We start from the raw sequence: 24,474 nt of genomic DNA on the forward strand, positions 1-24,474 counted from the left end.
GGTGGCGCCGCTCCACGGCAGGCACTTTATTTGAAGGGCTGTCTTTCTTCAGGGTAATAAAACGACACTAGTGTGGATTCTTCGTTGTATTACCTTCCATCTAAGCTTTTATACACATTAAATCTTTCCCTTGAATGTAATTTTCCACTTGATAGGCCAGAGAAAATGCAGACGACCTGGCTTGGATCATCAGACCATTCCAGAATCTGTTAACAGATCAGAAATAGACAAAAGATTTCTCAGTGCTCCTTTTTTCTCCCCCGTTTGTCGGATTACTGTATAGACCATGCAGTGACTTGTTTCTGACTCTGCTTTCAGGCACAAGGTTTTCAGACAGCGTTTTGCTGCTGGCTCCAGCCGTCCCCCAACGATAAATCAGCCAGGATTCAGCGTGGGAACATCATCGTCGTTGCCACCTCCCGCCTCTTCAAAGCACAAAACGACAGAGAGACAGGAAAAAGGAGAAAAACTGCAAAAACGGCCAATGATGCCCTTCCACCATCGGCCCTCTGTGACTGAAGAGCTATGCATGGAGCAGGACACGTCAGGGCAGAAACTGGGATTAGCAGGAATGGAGTCCTCTATAGAAGTCTCTAATTCCAGAAAATACGAGAAGCCGCTGTCTATACCTGCTAGAAATCCAAGCAAGCAAATGAATATGAATCCTATGGATTCACCCCGTTCCCCTACTTCCCCCCTGCCTCCCACCCTTAGCCCGCAGCCGAGAGGTCAGGAGGCAGAGAACCTGGACCCGCCTTCCGTCCCCGTGAACCCAGCACTCTACGGCAGCGCGCTGGAGCTGCAGCCGCTGCCCGGCCTAGAGGAGAGGACGGTCCTTGTCGGACAGAGGTTACCTCTGATGGCAGAGGTCAGCGAGACGGCCTTGTACCGGGGGATGGCGCAGAACAGTGAGCCGCTGTGGAGGTCCTACCGCGTCCCGTCGAGTGACGATCCAGAGTTCAGGCTCCCGAATCTTCCGTGTGAGAGATACGATACCAAGATGGAAATAAACGCAGACAGCACTGCACTGAAAAGGTAAGAGCGCACGCCGGGCTGTGTCGTGCTTCTGTTGCATTATGAGCATGACCAAACTCCGTTTTCAGTTGAAACTGGAACAAGTAGAGGGCTTTTCTCTAATGTCAAAGATGATGGAAGCTGGAGAGAACGTTAAATGCTGAAATAGAAATGTGCTATTGTAGTACTCCTTATTGTAGTGTTCCTAACTTTTTTCATGGCTGGCTTTCTCTTGGGGACTATGAGAACTGATAAATGGTTTTGTGACCTTTATCACAGTAATTCGAGCGAATGTAAGCGTTCTATTAAGCTTACATCCTTTGATGATTTAAGAAAGGAAAAGCTGGTTTGGGTCATGCAGCCTTCCAGCTACATAAGTGCTTGCTTTGGAGTGAAATACTGATTATGGCACTGCAGAGGCACTTCAGGATGGTTTGTCCAGTCGTGTGGGTTTAAAATTGCACCGTACAGTAAGCGGTAGCTGATACTGTGCTATGGAATGATACAACTTTTTTATAAACCCAAACTCTTGGATCTTTGGAATTGGTAGAAGCTTTACCACTCACTTCAGTCTCTGTAGGATTGAAACTGAAAACTCTGACAGTCTGTGGTCTGTACACGTGAAAGGGCAAATGCTGATTACTGTGCCCTTGTACGTGTTGTTTTAGAACAACTACAGCTTACACACACTGTCTTCCTCCATCAAATACATGAACTACCTACGCTTTAAGGAATTCTTATGTCTCTTCCTTTCTTAGTTTTTAAACATGGATATTTGTTTATGCAAAGATACTTATTTATTTATAGTTTTAGCATGAGAATTTGAATTAATTTTATGCTAAAAATTACTTTTGCATTCCAAGAATGCATAGAAAAATTTACCAAAGAGAGTAGTTAATGAAAATGTATGAGCTGAAATTAATTGAGGAAGAATTTTTGAGTTATGACAACATTGATTTTAGGTAATTACAATGGATTTTGCTACGCAAAAAAGATTGTGTACTTCAAAGTGTTTTGATCTATGTAGCGACAAGATTAATTCGATTTTCATTGTCCCAAAGTAGTTCTTAATACAGTAAGAAGTTTAATGCCAAATGTAGGCAAACACATCCTTTATTTGAGTTAAAAATGCATTTCTGTCTGACCAAGGAGGATGGGGTGAGAATGGGCTGTATTTGTGTGCGACAGCTATAGATCTAAGAGCTGTTATTTTTCTTGGCTGTAAAAGGTGTGTTTGTTTTGTTTCACCACTTGCTTGTTTCTTTTTATTTCCAGGCTCTTAGGACAACCTAATAAACGGTTTAAAATCCTGAGGCAGCAGAAACCAGTGCAGACGCTGAACTACCTTGACCCCTTGTCTCTAATACAACAGCCCGGAGAAGGCTTGGGAGACACGAGTGATCCATACACATTTGAAGATGGTGACATCAAGTACAGCTTCACTGGCAATAAAAAATGCAAACTTGGGGCTGAGAAAGATCCGCTGAAAAAGAGCAAGGTAACACGTGAATCCAGAATCTTTTTGCTAGCATTCCTGGTGGACTTACAGTCCTGTAGCTCAGAGTTTGCTCAACAGCGCTTGGGAAGAGATCAGCCTGTCCCACAGATCCCGGCGAGGGAGGGTTTGTATTTCTTCCCTGCACTCGCTCAGGAAAATCTTCATCGCCCTGAGGTGTTTCTGAACTGGGGTCTGCGGGCACCGCTCTGAACCCGTTTGTGTGTGGCAACACTGCTGTTGCAAGGAGCCCAATCTCATTTTAATTCTCTTGGGCAAAATTAATGTAGCCTTTTGCTGCGAGGGTTTGTGGCAGAGTTGCTGCATTGGTCTGAACGTTTCCTTAGAGGTATTCTTCCATATGTGGAAGAAAATGACTGTATCACCGTTGTTTGGTCACCACGTGCCCTGTGTGGATGAGACTTCTTATGGATCTTACCCTTTACCGAGCTGTCCCATTGTCTGAGCTCCGGCTACGCGCTCCCTTGTTCTTGGGTGGGCAGCCACCACGCTTGAAGCTCTAGGAGATGTTTTTTCTGGAGGAATCGAGTCAGCTGATTATCTGCACTGGCTCAGTGTTCACTGATGCATCTGGAATCCTTTGTTAGCCATACACTGTGTTACTTCATGGTTTTCCTGATACACGGACAAACACTGGGCAACTGTGTTCTTTGCCCTTCTAAAGTTTTGCTTTGCTTCTCAAAGCATTTAATCCGGAGCGCTGGGTTGGGCTCACCATAGGAAAACAGTTGTTCTTACACAGCTTAAATTAATATCCGTTAAAATCTCTTGGATTTTTTTGTATAGTCAGAAGATGGAGTTGGTACCAAGGAAATCCCTGCAACGGGTCATTCCACGCCAGTTCCTGATGGCAAAGATGCCATGTCTATTTTCAGTTCTGCTCCCAAGACTGGTGAGTAAAAGCTCCTTCATTCACTCTGCAAAGCGAAAAATACTCCAAGATATGCAGTAAAATCTGAAAGGAAAAATCACATATTGAACATCTTAGTGTAACATGAGAGCTGTAGACAGCTCCTGAGATGGAAGAACTTGATTTTGCTTGTCCTTTCTGTAGAAACATAGTTTATTTTTCTTAGAAGGTAAAGTTGAGTGGTGGCTGCCTTTGTTGTTCCTGAGTGACCTTTGGTGCTTGCTTAAAACCTGGCTGCAAGGCTACTCCGAGGCTACATCACAGAAAAGGGGCTCCCTCATTTCTGCCTGTCCCCTTTTTAGAGGGAGGAGTAACACTGAAAAAAGGCAATTTTGTGTTTCTAAACTTTGCTCCCATTTTTCATGTACTTCCCATGTCCTTTGGATAGATACCCGGCAAGACAACGCTGCAGGCCGAGCAGGCTCTGGAAGCCTCACCCAGGTGACTGATCTGGCTCCATCGCTTCATGATCTGGATAATATCTTTGACAATTCCGATGAAGATGAGCTTGGTGTAAGTCTTTGTAGGGACTGAGTGTTCTGTAGACTTAAACCTTGGCTGAAAAAAAATGAGGGGGAGGGTGGAAGCCTAGCGGGGAGCGATTATCCCTGATAGATAGGAGAGAGTTTCCAAGTAGGCAGGCTTGGATTTTACCTGGGAAGAGTTGTTCGTCAAGAGAGGTGTCCATCAGAGAGAATTGGCAGCGTGTCTGATTCAGGAATATGCAGAGATCACTTTGGTAAAGCCAAAGCTTCTGTTGTCTGACAGCACAGGGGAACGTGTGCCCCTCTCACCTTCTGCCCCGGCATCACAGGAACGGCCCGTAGGGATACTGCACAGGTAAAGCGATGCACCTGCCTCATTGTTACTCTGGGGTTTGTGTCCTTTTGCCAGGATTTTGTGTGTGTTTGAGAGTTATGGAAAAGCTCCAGGCTGTGTTAACTGGTGATTTGTTCTTTTACTGTGGCTGAGAAGCTGCCCAAAGGAAAATAAATTCAACCTTACTGCGTTTCAGCGATGCTCTGAGCGTGTTTCTTTCTGTTTCTGCAAGCAGTTTATTGCAGTGCGGAGAGGAGTAGTGGCTGAGTGTTAGGAAATACAAAAGGAAAAGCAGATTTACATCAATTACTAGGGGAAAAAAAATCGAGACCTGTGGAAAGGCAAAGATGTGAATAATTATTATAGTATTTTTAAGCTTAATCTGATATAGCCTTAATGATACAGAAGGTGATCCTGAACTGGCTGATAGCAGATAACAGGGTTTAAAAGCCCAGCACGTGCTTCTTGGCAGTACTTTACACCAATGTGTTTACCACTTCTCCCTGTTCTGGGACTCCACGCTAACTGCACTTGAGATGTTGCAGTTAACGTGAAAATCTACTAGAGGACTTTTTTTGCCAAAATTAAAAATTACCTTTTTTTGGTGAAGTTGGCCCAGACAGACCCAATGTTCTCCTCTTAAAACTTGCATGTGGTGAGCTGTCCCCATGCCAGTCTGATTGTGGCATTCTGACTCTGTGTTGTATCCTCATTGTCCTCTCAGAGTAGCCCAAATGCAGAACCAAGGAGAGTCATCGCATTTATTTCAAGCTGAGTGTCTGTGATAACATTTTCAATATAATTTGTGTGTATAGAGATAGAGTTGAAAGAGAAGAAAAAGAAATCCAGGCTGCTGGGGGGCAGATGGGAGAGCAGAAAAATACCCTTTTTCCTTCTGAAATCCCATTCAGAGGCTTTTCAGAATTTGTAATAGCTTATGAATTCTAGTATTTTGTATATGTTTTACCAGACTTTGTGGTTATTCTGCTTTTAGGCTGTATCACCAGCTCTTCGGTCATCAAAAACGCCTGCGGTTGTGTCTGAGGAGCGCCCTGTAGGGAAGGACGGCAGAACAGCAGTACCGTACCCGCCAAGTAAGGAGCAACAGCTGATTATCACTTTGTTGACGGTTAAAATCTCCTTATAGCTACCAGACTGCCTTTTGTAGGGGGCTTAGGATGTCCCTTTTTCAGGCTAAGAGGTAGTGTGCTTATTTTGTGCTGCAATTCCCAGATGCCAATACTAAAAGAGGATAAGCAGGTTTTAATGGAAACAGAGGAAGGTAATATAGATGTATATTTTTAATGTGCCTACTAGGATTTGAGATGATTTTCTATTGACATCATTGTCTTAGATTGGAAGTATGGGAGGGATTTGTTACAAATCTTCATTTAGAAGCTATCCCTCTATTCTCAATTCTCAATCTCAGTCACTCGCACCATTACCATATCTCTCTTTAAGGATAAACCATTCTTCTTTTAAAGAAGCCAACTGCTAAGACATTGAACTGTGTGATTAAAATCAAAGCACTTGGTTCTGACTGACAACACCCCGTCAGCCTGTTACAGATGGTTATGGTAGAAGCGATGCTCCTGACGGCGCTATGCACGTACAGGGAAGGCTGTGGGAGATCAGGGAACTTGGAAAATTTAGTGTGCAGGAAATGTGTGAAATGAAATTAAAATAATAGGGGCTTTTGGGGAAGAGCTGTGCCAACAACTCTTGGGCATAAGAACCTTTCCCTCTCTGAGATATATGGGCTCTCCTGCATTATTGGTCTGGGGGGCATTTCTCTCGAAGGGAGGGAGAAATGTGTGTGTGTGTGAGAGAGGAGAAAGGTGGAAGGTTTTGGTGTAATGCTACCAGATCAAATTATGGATTACAAATTACTTAGTGGTGAGGAGGAAGAATGTTTGATTTTCGTGGCTGCTACAAGCAGAAATCAAATCTCACTGCAAATCATTCTTTAATGCCTTCTCATTAACTTCAGCTGGTAATGAGAGCAAATTGAGGAGAAGAAAAAAACAGTCTGAAGGAGATGAGTCAGACTTTTATGGACCCATAAAAACTGTGCTGATTTACTCAGATGTGGAAGTCTCAAGTATACAGAGATTGGATTTTGACAGGTTTAGTTGATCCATAGCTTTTTAAAATATGCAAAGCTTTTTCAAGCCTGACACACATGAAAATGAATAACGATGGTTGGCCTGTTGCTGTAAGGTTGGGGATTTTTTGTAATTAAACTTTTTTATTAATCTGCACTGCAGAATTTTGCAAACTGATGTGAGCTTGGCCGTGAGGCGGTGATTTACTGTAGAGCCACGTGAAATAAGTTCAATAGATACCTTCTGCTTCTCTTGTGTGGCTGCACCTTTGGCACTGGCTGCCGAGGCACAGCAGTGTCTGAAGGGAACTGAAATGCCTTGGCCATCATCATAGAGCCCTAATACTACGTTTCACCAGTTTGGGTTTCCACAGCGTCCCATCTGTATTTATTTATGCATTCCCCATGATCTTTAGTGTCCTGTCAGCTCAGAATGGCAGTGTGGACTGGAACGGAGCTGGAACTGGGCATTTAGTCTGCCAGAAGTGTTCAAGAAGAGACAGCCGGGGGAATTTACCCTGCTGTAATTGACTGTTTTAACAATGAATTCGCCAGAGTGATGGTTACACTCAGAGAACATCTCTCCTAATTCAAGCCAGGGAAAGACAGCGTATGTTCTGAATTGTAAGCACAACAAGTAGCTGGTAACTGGAAGGAGAAAGAACGGAGCTGTGGAGGCAATACAAGGCTTTATTCTGATTTTTGTTTGACGGATTGAATGAGACTGCTGTGGCTGCATGTCGGTGTGAAGATGCAGCTCGGGGGATGTAATTCCAAAAGCTTCCAGTTGTAGGGCTCGGTATCAGCTCTGAAAAAGGGAAGAAGCTGCCCTGTGTCTCCTTAGTGACAGTTGTTGGGGTGAACTTTACATTAACGTCAATGAGTCTCTTCTGTTATGAAATATTTTGTTGTTTCTGATGGACAATAAGCTTTCAAAGTATCCCTAGGAAGGTTTGGAGTTTCTCCCTAGCGGTTAACTGTTCATCCAGATTTATCCTGGTGTCGGAGCTCTAGGAGGTCTGTGGCATCTTTGCTCTAGGGTTTACTTGATGAAATAAGAGCTCTTCTGTTTTACTGGATTTCCTCAACAACTTACATTGTAATGATTAACAGTGCGTTGTTTCATCCTGTTTAGCTGTGGCGGATCTCCAAAGGATGTTCCCAACACCACCATCTTTAGAACAACACCCTGCCTTTTCCCCGGTAATGAGCTATAAAGATGGAATAAGTTCAGAGACCGTGACCGCCTTGGGAATGATGGAAAGTCCCATGGTCAGCATGGTTCCACCACAGCTTGCTGAGTTCAAACTGGAGGTGGAAGATGGATTAGGTAGCCCTAAACCTGAAGACATTAAGGTAACCTGCCAAAGAAGTGGTGTTTTATAATCTCTTACAACCCAGTCACACGTAGCGTGGGTAGCGGACTGCTGTAAGGAACGGGCACCGGACAGCCTTTAGTTGGAAACAAAACTCTCCTCTAGTAAAAGAGCTTTTTAATTGTTTCCCTGATTATAAGTGTAAGTATTTTGCTTCTCACAATTTTATGTTTGTCATGTTTCTGGGAGTTGTGCTCTTCCTTCTGTCCTAACTTCGTAACTCAAAGGCACAGTAAGGAAAGGCATCTTAGAGGCTTTACTGAGGCGCAGCTCGCCACGGGCCATGCGGTGTTTGTGTATCTGCCAGTTTTGTACCATTGTAGAAGTTTGAAATAAGATTTTTATAAGGTTTCTAAGACTTAGCCTTGTCATGGACCTTGCTGGGTGTTTTACTTCTGGTTGTGCAGTAAACCCTTTGCTTAAGACTAGGATAATACAGGCCAGGAAAGAAAATCTCTATTGGAATTGGCTGAGCTGAAAGTTTTTCACTGAGAACAGATTTTAGGGTGTCATTGATAGTAAAGACATTTTAATCTCCTTCACACCCGTTTTAGGAGTATTAAAATACCTGTTATTTCTGCCTGATAACATTCCCAACGGCCCAGTTTACTTGCTTTGAGTACGTCACTGCTCATACACAGCAGTGGGAAATGGGCACCTAAACCCATCGCTAATCATTGTGAGAACATGGACAGAGATTCCTCCTGCTGAGCGTTGAGCAGCCGGCGGCGGTAACCCACGCAGCGCTCATCTCGCAGCGCTTTACAAGGTGCCGGGGAAGAATGCAAAGATCGGTGCGTTGTTAAATACTGCAATTCTGAGAGAGACAACCGTTACTGTTTCAGTAGTGGTTTTCACTTTGCAGTAGTGCCTCAAAAGGACTCTGTGCTCCTGAAAGGAACTGGGAATAGCGCTAAAAACTCTGGTTGAAGTGCTCGTCATCAGTCTCTGCAAACGTGACAGTCAATGAGAGTAAACTGGATTGTTTATACATTTATATTTAATATTTGGGGTGTATAAAGTGTCTGCTGTTATTACTTGGATTATACTAATCCCCAGCAAGGGGTTATTCGGAGATGCTGACTGAAGGCACCTAAGGTTTCGTCACACTGGGGCTCAGCCTCTCTCTCCGTTGTCAGTATAAAAGTCTTGTAAAAATCCATCTTTTAAGTGCCTAAATTAGGTGCTTAAAGCTAGGGAGTATGGAAATCTCATAGTACACTGGTTATATACAGATGTAGCTTGTCTTAAATGAGTCTAATTGTGAAATCTGCTGACACTGCAGTTGCACTGTGTCTCGGTGTAACAGGGGCCTCAGCTTAGTGTCCCTGAAGGAACTGCTCGTGAACATTTTGTAATTATATTAATAATTATACTTCAGATAAAATGCAGTTGTGGAGGGTTCAAACAGTACTTTAGATTTTAATATATCTAAGTATAAAGAGCAACCTTGCCATATTGTAAACAATGTCACTTCGCTGTTACAGGATTTTTCGTACGTGCACAGAGTTCCATCATTTCAACCTTTTGTGGGCTCCTCCCTCTTTGCTCCGCTGAAGATGCTGCCAAGTCAGTGCCTCCTACCTCTGAAGATACCAGATGCCTGCATTTTCAGGCCTTCTTGGGCTGTTCCTCCTAAAATTGAACAACTTCCTTTGCCGCCTGCAGCCACTTTCATTAGAGATGGCTACAAGTAAGTACAGTCTGGTGGGATATCAGTCATGCGCCTACCTAGAATGGCTCGTTAATTAAATATTTTACATATATTAACAGTGCTTTACTATACACCAGAACCATAAAATATCCTGCAAATGCATTTTACACCTTGTAACTTTGTCATTGTTTCACATCAAAAAAGTTCTGTTTGTAGGACTGTTTGAATTAAGCTTTTGGAACCTGGTGGTGCTGCAGCGTGCGTCCACTGCACTCTCAGTGCTTTTAAAAGAGCAGGAACGTGTGGCACTTCAATGAATTGCAGTTTCACATAGAGAAAAATATTGTAATTCAACACGAAGCAGAAGCATAGGGGAATAAGATTAAGGTGCTTAACGTCTGAGCCCCTGTCCTGCCATCCCGGTGCCCAGTTCTCTCGCCTGCAGTGAGGCTCCCCTCGTGTTTGCACCTGTCTGTTCAGGCCCAGTTTCAGTCTCTTGTATCCGGTCCTGTGATACCAGCTCCCCTTCAGGGTCTCTCAATGTTTTGCATAGGGCTGTGCCCGTGCTCTCCTCCGCGTTCCCGTGTTACCTGTTTGGAGTTTGTGTGGTTTGGCCTGACTGCGTCCCAGACGGAGCAGCCGGATGCGGACAGGGTGTGCGCTGCCCACCCCCTGCTGCACGCTAGAAGAAAAGATGCCGAGTCTCTTCTACGTGAGAGAGCTGTGACCTATAAGCAGAGGCTGCTATTACATTTAGAAGGTTTTATTCCTTACTGAATTCTCAGAAATTAGCCATGTTTTTGGAAGAAATGAATTGCTGGAGATTTTGAAAGCTACCAAGAATTTGCACCATTAAATTCATAAAACCTCTTAACAGGTGTAATAACAGTACGAGGTCTCCTGCCGCCTGGCATTCTTTTTTAGAGGAAACAGCCTGTATCGTTAAATCAGTCTGTAAATCAGTCCTTTTCCAGCTCCAAAGGATCTGTCAGTGTTCTCCGAAGAATTGCAAAAGAGAAATTGTAAACCCTTGATAGAGCCCAGGAGAAATTGAATTCTCGGGTTTTTTCATAACAGCAACTGATTCACCGGGCTGAACTGGTTATTAATTTCAGGTATTTGTTGGGGAAAAAAAAACCCTTTCATTTTCAATGTAATCCAATTAGAGGGAAGATTATTACTGCAGGCCTCTGACAGAGCGCTGATTGCCAATCAAGGTTTCTAGGTCACCTTTTCTTATTAGTCTGAGCACTCAGTGTGCTGCAGACTCAGAACTCCTTCAGCTTTTCCCTCCCTTGCTCTGAGTTGCACGTCTATCAGTTCAAGGTAATCAAATGATTCTAAGGAATAAGGTCTTCCTTGTTTTCCTTTTCAAGTTGCTGTGATATGTGAGCATACGATAGCGCTCCTTTTAAATAACACACAAAGCACATGGTAAGAACAAACATGAAAAAGAACATTTCCCTTTCTTTATCAAAACTGATTGAATGCTTCCAACATTTCTTTACCCAAATGTGATATGAACACATGTTCACCTAAGAACAGTGAGCAACTTATTAGCAACTTGGAAAGAGACAAGTACGTTAAAGATCTTCTTTTGAGTGGCCTCACATTACCTGTTTCCTGCTGTAATGAGTCATCCCAAAGAGGAGACAGATTTCATGGGCACGGACAAGCTATTCTCCGGTCACTTAAATTTGGCAGAAAATGACAAAAACAGAGTAATAAAAAACAGTCATGTCAGGAGATGACCCCAAAATATGATTCTTAGCTGTCCTGGACTAAGAGTTTGTAAGGGCCGTGTCATGTTGTGCTGCAGACTCTGTAATCCCAGAGGATTTGCATTTATAGTATCTCAGACGCTGCTATCAGTTCCACACCACCGTGAGGCAGTGCTGTGTCTGTGCCGCGACTCCTGACAGCTATCAAAAGTCATAATTTATAAAATAAAATAGGATTTTGAGGCAGCTGACATAGTTTCATCATTTCCACTAATGGCCATCTCCTTACAGAGAACTGTGTTTAAAACAGCAACTACAGTACTTTCTCTTTTCCCTAAAAGAGTTACAAATATCCTGAAATCTTAACAATCTAGAGATTCTCCTCAAGAGCATTTGGGTTTTAGGCAAAGAGAATAACCTTTAAGTAGGGCTAAGTGCCCAAGATGGGCAACTCTTTGTTATACTGATAGGAAACAACAGTTGTTCATGGCGAGCATTACGGTTTTAGTTGCAAATCACAGTAAAAGGTTCTGAGCAGAACCTCTGGAGATGTTCTTTCTTTATTGCACTTACAATGAATCCTTTCAATTTTCACCATCTTGTATTTAAATAAGCTTTACAAAATCAGTCTCACAACTAACCAGTCTGTGGTGGCGCCTGACCCTGGTTTCTCATGCATTTCTCGTAGCAATGTGCCTAGCGTTGGGAGTTTGGCCGACCAGGACTATCTTCAGATGAACACTCCTCAGATGAATACACCCGTGACGCTCAGTAGCACTGCTCCGGCCAGCAACAGCGGGGCAGGAGTTCTGCCCTCACCAGCAACTCCGCGCTTCTCTGTCCCTACCCCGCGCACTCCCAGGACCCCAAGGACTCCTAGAGGTGGGGGTACTGCAAGCGGCCAAGGATCTGTAAAATATGACAGCACAGATCAAGGTTCACCTGCTTCTACCCCTTCTACCACGCGACCACTGAACTCCGTGGAGCCAGCCACCGTTCAGCCGATCCCCGAAGCCCACAGCCTCTACGTCACCTTGATTCTTTCCGACTCGGTGTTGAACATCTTCAAAGACCGTAACTTTGACAGTTGTTGTATCTGCGCCTGTAATATGAATATTAAAGGTGCGGATGTTGGATTATACATCCCGGACTCGTCTAACGAAGATCAGTACCGTTGCACCTGTGGCTTTAGTGCTATCATGAACCGCAAATTAGGTTACAACTCCGGGCTCTTCATCGAGGACGAGCTGGATATTTTTGGCAAGACCTCAGACATTGGCCAAGCTGCAGAAAGACGACTGATGACGAGTCAAAGCAACTTGATCTCTCAGCTGGGAGAGGGAGGTAGAAGGACCCAGGAACCTCCAGTGAGCCTCCTCCTCCTCCTCCAGAACCAACACACACAGCCGTTCACAGCTCTGAGCTGCCTGGATTACATGTCCTCCAACAACCGCCAGACGCTCCCGTGTATGAACTGGAGTTACGACAGGCTGCAGGCAGACAGTAACGACTCCTGGGTGGAATGCTTCAATGCCCTCGAGCAAGGCAGGCAGTATGTGGACAACCCCACTGGTGGAAAAGTGGACGAAGCTCTAGTAAGAAGTGCCACCGTACATTCTTGGCCTCACAGCAATGGTACGGGTCAGAACAGATCTTTTTGTCTTTGAATTTTTGTGATTTGAAACTTGCCATTTGTGAGCCACTTGATCTTTATGGTGGAAATTAGATGCATAAAAATATTATAGGAATAAAGTAGCTTTCTGAGAGCTTTATAAGTGGCATCTAAAGTCCAAAGAGTCCAGCTGTTCTTAGGCTTTGTGGTCTAAATTGTGAAAAAGCCTGTGCAAGTTCACAATCTGAAGCAGAGATGCAAAACAAATTCAAGTATTGGGAAGAGGCAGAATTATGGCCTCTTTTCTTTGTAGGAGGGTATAAGCAGTCAGCAGGCAAGAAATGCTCTGTGTGAAAGTGTCACCAAGAAAGAAAAAGTGATTTACAATGAGATATTACCTGTTGAAGATGCTCTGACTTCTTACGAACAGAGCCGGCCAACAGTAACATTGAAAGGTGAATGAAAAGGATTAGGACAACAGCTTTATTTCAGCAATGTTTTCATAAATGCCGTTAAGCTAATTAGAGTTGTACACATTTTATGTGCATTGTGCAGAACAATACCAAGGAACAACACGCCAAAAATGTTGCCACCTTAAAATAATTCTTACTGTTCCTCGCTGAGAATGATGGATGCTCCTTTGTCCTTTGCAGTGTTGGATATCAGCATGCTCTCCTCCCAGGACGTGGTGCGCATGCTGCTGTCGCTGCAGCCGTTTCTCCAGGATGCTATCCAGAAGAAGCGAACAGGAAGGACCTGGGAGAACATCCAGCATGTGCAGGGACCACTCACTTGGCAGCAGTTCCATAAGATGGCAGGACGGGGAACCTATGGTATGGACACCGTTACACACCAGCCGTTAAAGTGAAAGCGTAGTTTTCTGGAAATGGGAATGCGTTAGAACAAATGGGCTCTTTAAATAGTACTTTTTTATGGTCTTCAAAGGCTTTTGAAGCACATGCTTGAATTCCATAGTGGAGGTATTATCCTTCCAGATGATGAGTGGGAAATGCTGGGTTAGGATCAACCTCCCTAGCTCAGTCCGTATCGTGGCTTGTACTGAAGTGAGCTGGTATGTGAACAGCCAGAGAGGGGGAGCTGCTAAAGCTGTACCGCATCCTAATGGGGAAGAGGGGCTTTCTGACCTGGACAAGGATAGAAAAAGCAGGTAATGCCTTCTCCACAGAGAGCTCTGCTTCTTGGGAAGGTTCCCATAGTCTTAATAAGGAGTTTGAGTTTAAGTGTCTCTGTTACAAGTGACACTTCTGGAAAATACAAATGACAACATAGATTTTGGATGTGCTCATTTGCAAACTAATGCCTGACTTTTAAATGTGTATTTCTCACCTGCAGTTCATTTCAGTACTAACCAATGCCGTCTTGCTTAGTTTTTGTCTGCAGTTCCAACAAAGACAAAAAGCAACGTGCTTTCCTTCATTTTCTCTCTGTTGGTGTTTGAAATACCGCTGTTTTCCTCAGGGCATGGGACAACTTGTGCTAACTACAGCTCCTGTCCAAAGCTGTTGTGCTTCACGAGGAGTACCTTTCATGCAGTCCTTTTTCCATAATTTGTAACTTTAAGAGTTAAAATTTACCGTATAAACAGAATGGATATTACCATATAGGAAGCAGCAGAGCCTTTGGTTTAGATTCAGTCATTTTTACTGAATGTTAACTCTTGAACAGAGATGGAGTATGCTCTGCAGAAACACTGAGTACATTTTTGCTTGAAATTTTCAACACTGTTTCTTCTAACGAGCTCCGTGTCTGGGAGACACTTCATTAAACTGATGAAAATCCTCTCGGCTGGGACAGTGAGGGCTCTGGAACGCTGCCTGTAGAGAGGGGCAGGAGGCAAATTTAGAGTTATGATGACTGTGCTTAGTATTCTAGATTAAAACATTATAAATGATGAAATTGTATGTATGAAAATCAGTCTGCCTAACCAGTCAGTAATGTTGCACAACCAGGTGGAGGCAGATAAAGACCTGCAAGATCAGATTTTGTGTATTCATGTCATTACTGTTGGTTGAACAGGAACTTGTGAGCTGTGGTTGTGGTCACGACAAAGTAAAACCACGAGATGAAGCCTCGGGGAGGGCAGTGCATGTATTTACAGTACACTGAAAGATGTTTTATTGCAGCTTTCTAGGAAAGTTTAAGTGATGCTTGGATCGGCTCCCTCTGCTTTGGCTGACTGGACTTTGATTTTATGACATTTCTGAAGTACAGTATAAATCTTTCTTCTCCTTAATTAAATATTTTTTCAAAGGAAAAAGACTGTGGGAGAACCTGTTTTTTAGGCACGATCCAGCCTCGGCATATGTATTCCCCACTGTGGCCAGACTTCTTGGGAACTCAGCATGGCAAAGGATCAGTCTTTCCAGTATTCCGGCAACTGCCTGGTACATCAGCAATCCCAGTGCAGCTAAACCAGCCATTGAAATGTGTTTTCTTTCTCCTTTTCTCTTTGAAGGCTCTGAGGAATCTCCTGAGCCTCTTCCGATCCCGACTTTACTAGTGGGGTATGACAAGGACTTCCTGACAATCTCTCCGTTCTCCCTGCCGTTCTGGGAGAGGCTGTTGCTGGACCCGTACGGGGGCCATCGGGATGTCGCCTACATCGTGGTGTGTCCAGAAAATGAGGCCTTGCTCAATGGAGCCAAAACTTTCTTCAGGGACTTGAGTGCTGTTTATGAGGTTGGAAAGAGGAACGACACTGAATTATTTCTTCTTATGTATCGCTTTTGCTCTACTGCATGTTCATTGGGAGGAGTCCATGTTGTTGAAAGTAACAGTTATTTGATTAAGGATGTCTTTCCCTTTGAGGGCATTCTGTGCTGCCAGACTCCAAGAATGCAATCTGATTGAGATCTGCTGTGTTTCTCGGTGCGCTTCTGGGTAGTTCTTGCCATCTCCTCTTCCCAGTACACATTCTGGTATTTCGCAGAGGATCCAACACTGGTATTAATACAGTTGCAAGCTACTGCATGAAGGCCCAATCAAACATGATGAGCAAGGAGCAGATTAAACAAACTATTGCATTCTTATAATTACTGGGCTGGAGACAAAACCGTCTCCTGTTTAGCATGCAAACTGGGTACTGCTGAATGTGTGAGATTACTCTGTCACCTTAGTTTTACTGTAAGCACAGTTCAAGTCAACAGACAAACAGGACCTTTTGTTTTTGTATTTATTAAGCCACCAGATGTGTGCTGGTAACAAAAGGTTTACTCTACGAGCCAGTCTGCAAAACTTACTCAGGTGCTTGGCGTCCAGTTACAAGCATTTCTTCTTTCTTCCCCAGATGTGTAGACTTGGCCAGCACAAACCAATCTGCAAAGTGTTACGTGATGGGATCATGCGGGTGGGAAAGACTGTGGCACAAAAGCTAACGGATGAGCACGTGAGCGACTGGTTTAACCAGCCCTGGGGCACTGAGGAGTGCGACAATCATTCCAGACTCAAACTTTATGCGCAAGTTTGCCGGCATCACCTAGGTAAGTCTCCCATGGAGCTAGTAAGGCTGTTTCCATTTCTGTAGGTATTTTAGAGGTGATTTGCTGTAAGTGGAAGCAGGGTTGTGTTTTTTTCTTTTAAGGTACAGATTATGATCTGTTTAAAAATAAAAGAAGGCATTATGAGGCTTTATCTTAATTTCTTAATCACTTCCATGTTAAATGTGCCTATTTTGGAGAGTTTTGTTGTTGTTTTAGGTGATCACGGCTAGAGAATCCAAAGGCAATTGTTAGTCTAAGAGAAGTCAGTTTGGTGTAAAACATTTGTACGCCCCAAAGCTGTTCTATGCAAGACTGAATGTATAAACTAATCTGGTTTATGTGGTACTGGTATGGATCATCACACCTCTGGTGCCTTAGAGCATAACATTTATTTTTATAAAAGACGAGTTCAAAGAAACTGCAAAGGGCGAATGGGTTAACACAGGTGGAGAGGAGACAGTAACACCGTCACTGATGACTGAGGCCTCCATCTGCTGCCTGTGGATACTTTGAACCACGTTGCCCTGAAGGCATGGTTTCCTCTGGACCCCATATAAGCTCATTTCCATTCCGAAACAGTGATATTTTAAAAGATTAGTCTTTTTTTTCTTATGACCACCTGCCACATTGGTTCTTTTATTACATAATATCAGGTGTGCTTGTTTCATGAAGGAATGTGGACGGGTATAAAGCCTTCTGGGGCAGTATTAGGAAACTGGTCCTGGCTGAGCCTGGATAAGTGCCTGGATTCATCTAGCATTGCTCCCAGGTTTTGTCTGGAGAGAGACGTGGCTGTGCATTCCAGAGCGGATCTAGAGGCAGTGTAACATGTATTGTGTGTATCACTGAGAAATGAGATCTTAGCCCCAGGCCCATCCAAAAGGTCACTGGAAATCCATTTGCAGAGACAGTGCTGGCCGGGCAGCCAGGCAGGGGTCGTAGAACACCAGCCACAGAAGTGTGTCATGCTTGAGATGAAATGTCCAAACTGTTTCCCTGTTTAAAAATAGCCAGGAACTTTTAAGTGGTTTCTGGAAAAGCACTTACTGCCTTTGCTCTGAAACAGGCGTGACGATTCTTAGGGCTGCTTACCTTGAGGACTGTGATCTGGTTTTGGAAAAAACGTTAAGTGTGCGTGTCGGAATTAGCTGGGCAGAGCTACAGACCACTGATACTCACCCCACAGTGGAGGGAAGCCTGGCAGAACAGGCCAGAACGCATCTAGTTCAAATGACACTGTTGCCTCAGTCCATTTGCTTTCGGTTTTAATTCACCACATTCCTGGGAATTATTACAACGCTACTTACTGTAAAGGCCCCGGCCTTACAGGCAGAAATCCACAGCATGTGCACGGCACAGTAACTGGGCTGTTGATCTCATGCCTGAGGCACCTGACAGGGGCAGTACTGGAAATCTCCCCTGCTGGTGACTGGCCGCCTCTGAGGGGAAAGAAATAATACATATTCATTTACTTTTAAAAAAAATCATTTATTGCTTAAAAATAATTGTTGCCATATCTCCTTTTTTTGATAGTGAGAAGCAGAGATAACTGTATTAAATGAGGTTTGCCATTATTGTAGCGCAGGTAAAAGGGACCTTTAGGTTTTCAGTCTGACGAAGATCACCTGTAGTAGACTGCAAAACTGCACACTACATAAAGCTGTTATCACAACACAATTCAGCCAGAGATAGTGATGTGTCAGTACCCACTCCAGTTCACAAAGCACTGCAAAGTCAGTCCTGGTTTTAAAGACATTTGCTTCATATCAGTTAGCACTGAAACCCTGAAGAACAGATCCCAAAGTAGTTATTTATAATGGAGATTATACCCGCTTAGCATTTGTGTACTCTTAGAAATGTTCTGAAAGCACAGAAGATAGCGTACGACTTTACGGTTAATGCAGTGCATTTTGATATGAGAGACAGTCATTAATCTCCTTCCTTCTCTCTGCCATTTCAGCACCTTACTTAGCCACTCTGCAGCTTGACAGCAGCCTCCTGCTACCACCTAAGCACCAAACCCCAGCGCCAGCGAGCCACGCTCAGAAAGTACCTGGGAACACTGGAGCTGTGCCCTCAAACTCCACGTGTCTTTCAGCTGCTGGAGCACCACCAACAGGCAGTTCTTTTAACTCCACTCCCAGCAGTGGGACCACGAGCCTTCCCGCAGGAAGCACTTCATCCTCTGGATCGTCTGTGCCACAGCTGTCAGCATCTTCTGCCGCAGCCGGCGTTAACCAGATGGCCACTACCTCCACTCCAGGGTTTAGTGGGAACATTGGTTCAGGGCAAAATGCCAGCGCTGGAGGAAATACAGCAGACCGCTCGCAAGGAAGTGCAGGTCCTGGAGGAGACACAGAATCAGGTCAAAACTTACCACAACAGCAACAAGAAGGACAGGAAGGGTAAGTTAGTTAACAGCTAAAATGGCTCAAAGTACTTATAATTAAATCCACTGTTCTGTTTTCATACAACCCATAACCACAAAGCCTATGGAAACCCTTGTAAGGAGAGGGCCTTCTGGCATATGCAGTACTGCTCAGCAGCTGTACATGGAGCAAGGCCTCTTTTAGTTTTTTCATAGCAGTAACAGATAATGGGGAGTTGGAAAAACCCAACTTGCTTTTTTGTTATGAAAACAAAGCCCAATTCACCTGCATGAACATGGGTGTTGTAGTTCCATTTGAGATGCCTTCAGATGCCCCGTCTGGCCCGCATCTGCAGTGCAAGGGAAACACAAGGAGTCTTGCAGGTTCTGTGCCATCGCTGCTGACACTGCAGGATCTCTTATGCGGCACTGAATGTGTCTCACGTCGGCAGCTCCGTTACGCCTGTAATGGTAACAGATACAAAATGCAACCCAGGGACATTTTCTACCTCGCTTCCCTTGTGAGTGCAAGCAGGTGCACTGTGAGGTCAGAAACAGGGTTATATTGCTGTTACTTTAACATAAATTTTAGCAGCACAGCTTTTTAAAGACATCATTTTATATATAGTCATCCATCAAACAGAAATTATGAGAATGGTTTTTGCCATCTTATGTAACTTCCTGAGTGAACGTGTTTTTTATTACTCTTGTAATAACGCGTATCACTAATAGTTGTGATATATGTTATGGTGTTCCTGTATCTTAAGTGAAAGCCCACATCCTGTTGTGGTTCAGGTTGTCCTTAAGACATCCATTCACTGGATCCATGCAAAATGCTGTTTTATCAGCTGCAGCATGGTTTCTGACCAAGTCAGTCTGAGCTGCGTTTTATTACTTACAGATGTTGACCCTGCCTTGCATGGGTGAGGTGGGAGGGGTTTCAAAATGTTCAGTTCTCCTTCCATTGCCAATGGAACCTGTGCTGTGATTAACCAGAGGACTTGAGCCTCCATCAATATTCCTTTGGCACCTCTCCTCAGTTCTCAATTCCTTTTCTCTCCCTCTACCTCTCCCAAAAGAAAACCCCAAGCAGCACCAAAACCAGGCACGCACAAAACGAGAACTCTCAGCACTCCCATCACTCAGCTTTTACATATTCTTCAGAGATCATCTATTCTGATTACATTAAATGAGATTAGGTTAGACTTTATAGTAAATATCTTTAATGCATAGTTAATAACGGGTATTTTGGATTAAGATCTGCTGTGAGAAAGTACTGCTCTCTTTCCTCCTCTGCTTCAGCCGTGCACACTCTTACAGAAAACCAGCACTGAACAATTGTAACTTGCCTTTGAATTAAACAGTGTGCATGTCTCTAGTGTTACAGAGCGGGAGCGAGTAGGGATTCCCACAGAGGCAGAGTCTGCGGACAGCAATGCCTACCCTCCGGCAGTTGTCATCTACATGGTGGATCCCTTCACCTACACTGCAGATGAAGAATCTGCCTCCACCAACTTCTGGCTGTTGGGTTTGATGAGATGCTACACAGAGATGTTGGATAACTTGCCTGAGAACATGAGAGATTCTTTCATTCTCCAGGTAATTCTGCCTTCTTCTGTCCCTTCCCACTGCACATTCTATCACAGTACATTTGTGATACGTACACTCTGCTATTCACAGTACGCTTGTGATACATACACTCTGCTACAAAATGGAAGATAACATATAAGCTATAGGTGACTTTACAAATGATTTTGTTTACAGTATGAGGCTCTATAGTAAAGAAAGACTTGCTTTAGTTTCCATAAGGAAATTAATTTAAGGTGGCCACAGTATCCTGGCATCAAATCTGTCGCAGGCTTCTAGCAGTCGTGTACGCTAGGTGCTTCCCGAAGAGGGATTTAAGTTGCAGCTTGGCTTGCCAACGCCAAAAATGTCCAGTTGCTTCTTTGATTACTTTGCATGTTGAGTTGTTTGCTTTTTATATTCTCTTTGATTTATACTTTTTAATCCAATGGGAGTATGTGAAACCAGACATTTAATGCATAATTTAATTATTGTATTGTTATTATCTGCTCATTAAAAATAATTCACCCTGTAACTTGGCATATAATAATAGTTACTTACTATGGAATTATTTAAGAATTGAATTTGTGTAGTCAGAAGCAGAACCTGGCCTATTGCCCAGAGCGCCTGCATTCTGCCATGCCTCCGCTGGTTTCACTGTGCCTTGGGCTAAAGAAATGAGGGGGCAGTGGGAGGCCAGAGCCTACAAGCTGTGCATGTACATGTGCAACCTATGCAAGAAGCGGCACGTGAATGATTTTGTATGCCTTATTCATGTATGCGCAACTTGGCTTGAAGTATTTTAACTTAAACGGAAAAGAAAAGAATGAGAAGTTATTATAGTGCCTCAAACTGGCACAGAAAACATGTCAGTTTTGGTAATTTGTCATATTTTGACCTCTTCATTCTCTGAAATTATGGGGGAAACTGTCACCAAAGTATTTTAGGCCTGGGGATGAACTAAAAATCAGGTTCACAACTTCATATTGTGTCAACTGCAGGTGATTGAATTGATTCACACCTGAAGATACCAAATAAAATAGCAACTGTTATCACAAGGTCTGAACTAGAAGAACATGTAAGAATATGTAGTCCGTATAGTGAAATTGTACCGTAGTGTGTGTAAGACAACTGATGGCCTTACCAGCTCTTTCTAGGTGCTGTTTATTTTCTGGATGCTTACCGTTTGTTTCTCAAAATCCTGGCGTTTTGCCAGTTCAAGTCCAAACAGTGGACCATTTGCTCTAATGCAGGGGTAACAGGATAGAGTTACCGGCACAATATTGTCACAGCTGTACCAGAGCACACACAAATATACAGTTACTTCAAAATAAACTAAACCCAAATATTTACAGATTTATTACTGCTCATATACACAGTGGAAGAAATTTTTTTATTAAGAAGTTGTCTTTTAAACACACACAGTTACATTTACAAAGTATAACATGCTATCAAAGTTCCACTGGTTTAAGACCCAGTTTAGTGATACTTAAGTTTCGCAATTACTGAAAGCATTTATTAGAAGAATCTTCTTGGGTCTCGTATTCTTGATACAACAGAAATATTTTGTACTGAGGGTTTCCGCCTTAGAGATCTCACTGTTCAAAAGGAAAGATGTTTCCACAAATCTTAATTCTGCTCCTTACAATGCTCTGTGAGGGGGACACCGTAGTGCTGATTCCCACATGGAGAGCAAACAAATACTAGCTCTGACCACAGACTGGAACCAGACCTGCCCAACCAGAGTTTGGAATACTGAGATCATACAGTACAGTTTACCTGCACATGGAAATGTTGGTCAGAAAAACAGAGTTGTTTCAATGTGGGTGTTTGGTTTCAGACTGAGGATTAAACAATTAATATTAAAACTATGCCCGAGTTTTATGGTATTGCTTTTAAAAGCCACTGGTAGTTACTGCTTGTGGGTACTCTGGTAAATGTTATATATGCAATTCATTATATGCCCTTCCCAAACTGCAGTTTGAATGAGAAACTGGACTTCAGAAAAATAGGGCTTGAACTGCAGAAAATAATCTGTTCTTTTATGTCATCAGTTGGGTTTCTCATTCAGTGATGTTTGTATCACAGAAAGCAAAATTCCTGTAGTTTCTAGTGAGCTGGGATTGTCGGCTCTTAGAGTCATGTTGTAGTACTGCTTCAGTGTTTGTTGCCCTACAAGAAGACTTTTCCTTTAGTGGGCAGTAGGAGTCTTGGCTTTCTGTGGAAGCAGCAGCTCCGTATCAGGGAATGCAGGAGCCGTGATCGGAGGCTACAGCTGCTCTAATGCAAATCACTGACTACTGCATACAGTGTCACGGTGTTTAATGACTAATGAATGTGTGAATTGGGTTTGATAATAACAAACAGCTCTTTGAAGACTCTCAATGATGTCTTCTTGTCTGTCTGGATTCTACAGATTGTGCCTTGCCAGTACATGCTGCAGACAATGAAGGATGAACAGGTTTTCTACATCCAGCACTTGAAGTCTCTGGCGTTTTCCGTGTACTGCCAGTGCAGGAGGCCACTGCCCACCCAGATTCATATCAAGTCTCTCACGGGCTTTGGGCCAGCTGCCAGCATCGAGATGACCCTCAAAAATCCTGAGGTTAGTGTGGATGCCAAGAAAAGGGAAGCCTGTTAATAAACTGCATTGACTTTTCTCAAATATCAAAAACAGAGGAGAAAATACTTTTAGGAGTAATTTTTCAAGGTGTAGAAGACAGTCATAATGCAAAGGGAAAAAGTAAGCTAATGCTAAATAGAAAATAATAAGAAATCCTCAAACAAGAGACACTGACTTACGGAGCAAATCCACCACAGGGCTACAAAGATGGTTAAGGGATGCGAGTATGTGACAGTGGAGAAAAGGCCGAGAGCTGCAGTTGTGGAGCCAGGAGGGCTCTGATAAATGTGCAGAAATACCTCATGGGGAGGGAGTGAATGAGATGGAGTTGGGCTCTTCTCAGTGGTGTCCAGTGACGGGATGAGAGACAGTGGGCAAAACTGAAATGCAAGAAACTCTGTTTGAATTAAAAAAAAAAAAAAAAACACAAGAAAACTTTTGTACTCCAGGGGCAATTGAACACTGGAACTGGTTGCCAAGGGAGGCTGAATGTCTCAGTCCTTGGAGAAGATCTCCAATACCTCTGTATGTTTACTAACGGAGATACTCAGAGTCCCTGGCAACCCGCTCTAACTGACCATTTAAGCAAGAGGATTGGCCTGGCTAATCAGAGGGGTCTTCCAGTCTCAGACTCTTGTGACTTTATGATTTCATTTTTTAATAAAAGATGGATTTACTGACATGTTACTGTCACACTCTGCAGGAGGACCGCACATGGATTATTTACAATACGAGTTTGCTTCTGCTTATTGTTAAATGATGTTGAATGGCCTATAGTTCTTATCCCCTTTAACACGTTGGATTTCTGAGAAGTACTTTGTTTCTTAAAGAGAAGCACTACCATAAGTACAGCAGATCCGATGAATTAGTTCAGATCTGTTTCAGAAACTAAAGTATTTCTAAAATTAAACTGTGAGCTGCAAGACTTAAAGTATTTCTGACATCATGCTTGCAGTTCACGAAGGCATGTTATACCTAGTGCCTAGATAAGAAGCTGAACATAAGGTTTGAGTTGCACCTGAACCATTATTGATTGAAGTCCTTGGTGCCTCACTTCAGATCATGCTCTCTGTTCTTCTGTAGGCAGTGTCTGAGTAGAAGGAGGTGAGCAGATGCCAGCAGTTTTAGCAAAGGATATAAGCAATAACAGGTTTAAACTCCTGGCTGTTCCAAAGACTGTTCTCATATCGTAGTTTCCCTGTATATAAAAAGAAATCATTAGATAAGGTTTGAAGTGCATCCTTTTAACTAGCAGAAATGAAATGTCTGTGACCCCCTTTTCCCAAGGTCTCTCTTGACTAGGAATGCCTTGAATTTATTTACTCTTTTAAACTCACGTTTTTCTGTACTCGCTGTGAGTCTGACTTTGTATTTCTTGCATTAAATACTTTTTGATATACGTGCTCATGATTGCATTGACTTCATTGCAGAGGCCCAGCCCAATCCAGCTATACTCGCCACCTTTCATACTGGCACCCATCAAAGACAAACAGACAGAGCTGGGAGAAACATTCGGAGAGGCCAGTCAGAAATACAACGTGCTTTTCGTTGGATATTGTTTGTCTCATGATCAGCGTTGGCTTCTGGCGTCCTGCACTGACCTTCATGGGGAACTGCTGGAAACCTGCATAGTCAATATTGATGTACCAAACAGGTAGAAACCTCCCTTTTTTACACCGTATCGAGACTGA

General features: G+C 43.4%; 1 protein-coding gene across 1 annotated transcript in view; it reads left to right on the forward strand.

The window, feature by feature from the left end:
- MED13L (mediator complex subunit 13L) overlaps positions 1-24,474 on the forward strand; it is a 162,068-nt gene that overhangs the window by 122,988 nt on the left and 14,606 nt on the right. Inside the window, exons 10-24 of the mRNA XM_054082327.1 lie at positions 319-1,035; positions 2,290-2,512; positions 3,317-3,422; positions 3,829-3,953; positions 5,254-5,353; positions 7,499-7,719; positions 9,227-9,432; positions 11,803-12,749; positions 13,380-13,559; positions 15,203-15,426; positions 16,034-16,226; positions 18,187-18,631; positions 19,974-20,193; positions 22,577-22,765; positions 24,214-24,437. Coding sequence (XP_053938302.1) covers positions 319-1,035; positions 2,290-2,512; positions 3,317-3,422; positions 3,829-3,953; positions 5,254-5,353; positions 7,499-7,719; positions 9,227-9,432; positions 11,803-12,749; positions 13,380-13,559; positions 15,203-15,426; positions 16,034-16,226; positions 18,187-18,631; positions 19,974-20,193; positions 22,577-22,765; positions 24,214-24,437 — 4,320 coding nt within the window. The remainder of the gene's footprint in view (positions 1-318; positions 1,036-2,289; positions 2,513-3,316; positions 3,423-3,828; positions 3,954-5,253; positions 5,354-7,498; positions 7,720-9,226; positions 9,433-11,802; positions 12,750-13,379; positions 13,560-15,202; positions 15,427-16,033; positions 16,227-18,186; positions 18,632-19,973; positions 20,194-22,576; positions 22,766-24,213; positions 24,438-24,474) is intronic.

This window comes from Cuculus canorus, chromosome 17 (genome assembly GCF_017976375.1).
Source record: "Cuculus canorus isolate bCucCan1 chromosome 17, bCucCan1.pri, whole genome shotgun sequence".
Classification (NCBI taxonomy): Eukaryota; Metazoa; Chordata; class Aves; order Cuculiformes; family Cuculidae; genus Cuculus; species Cuculus canorus.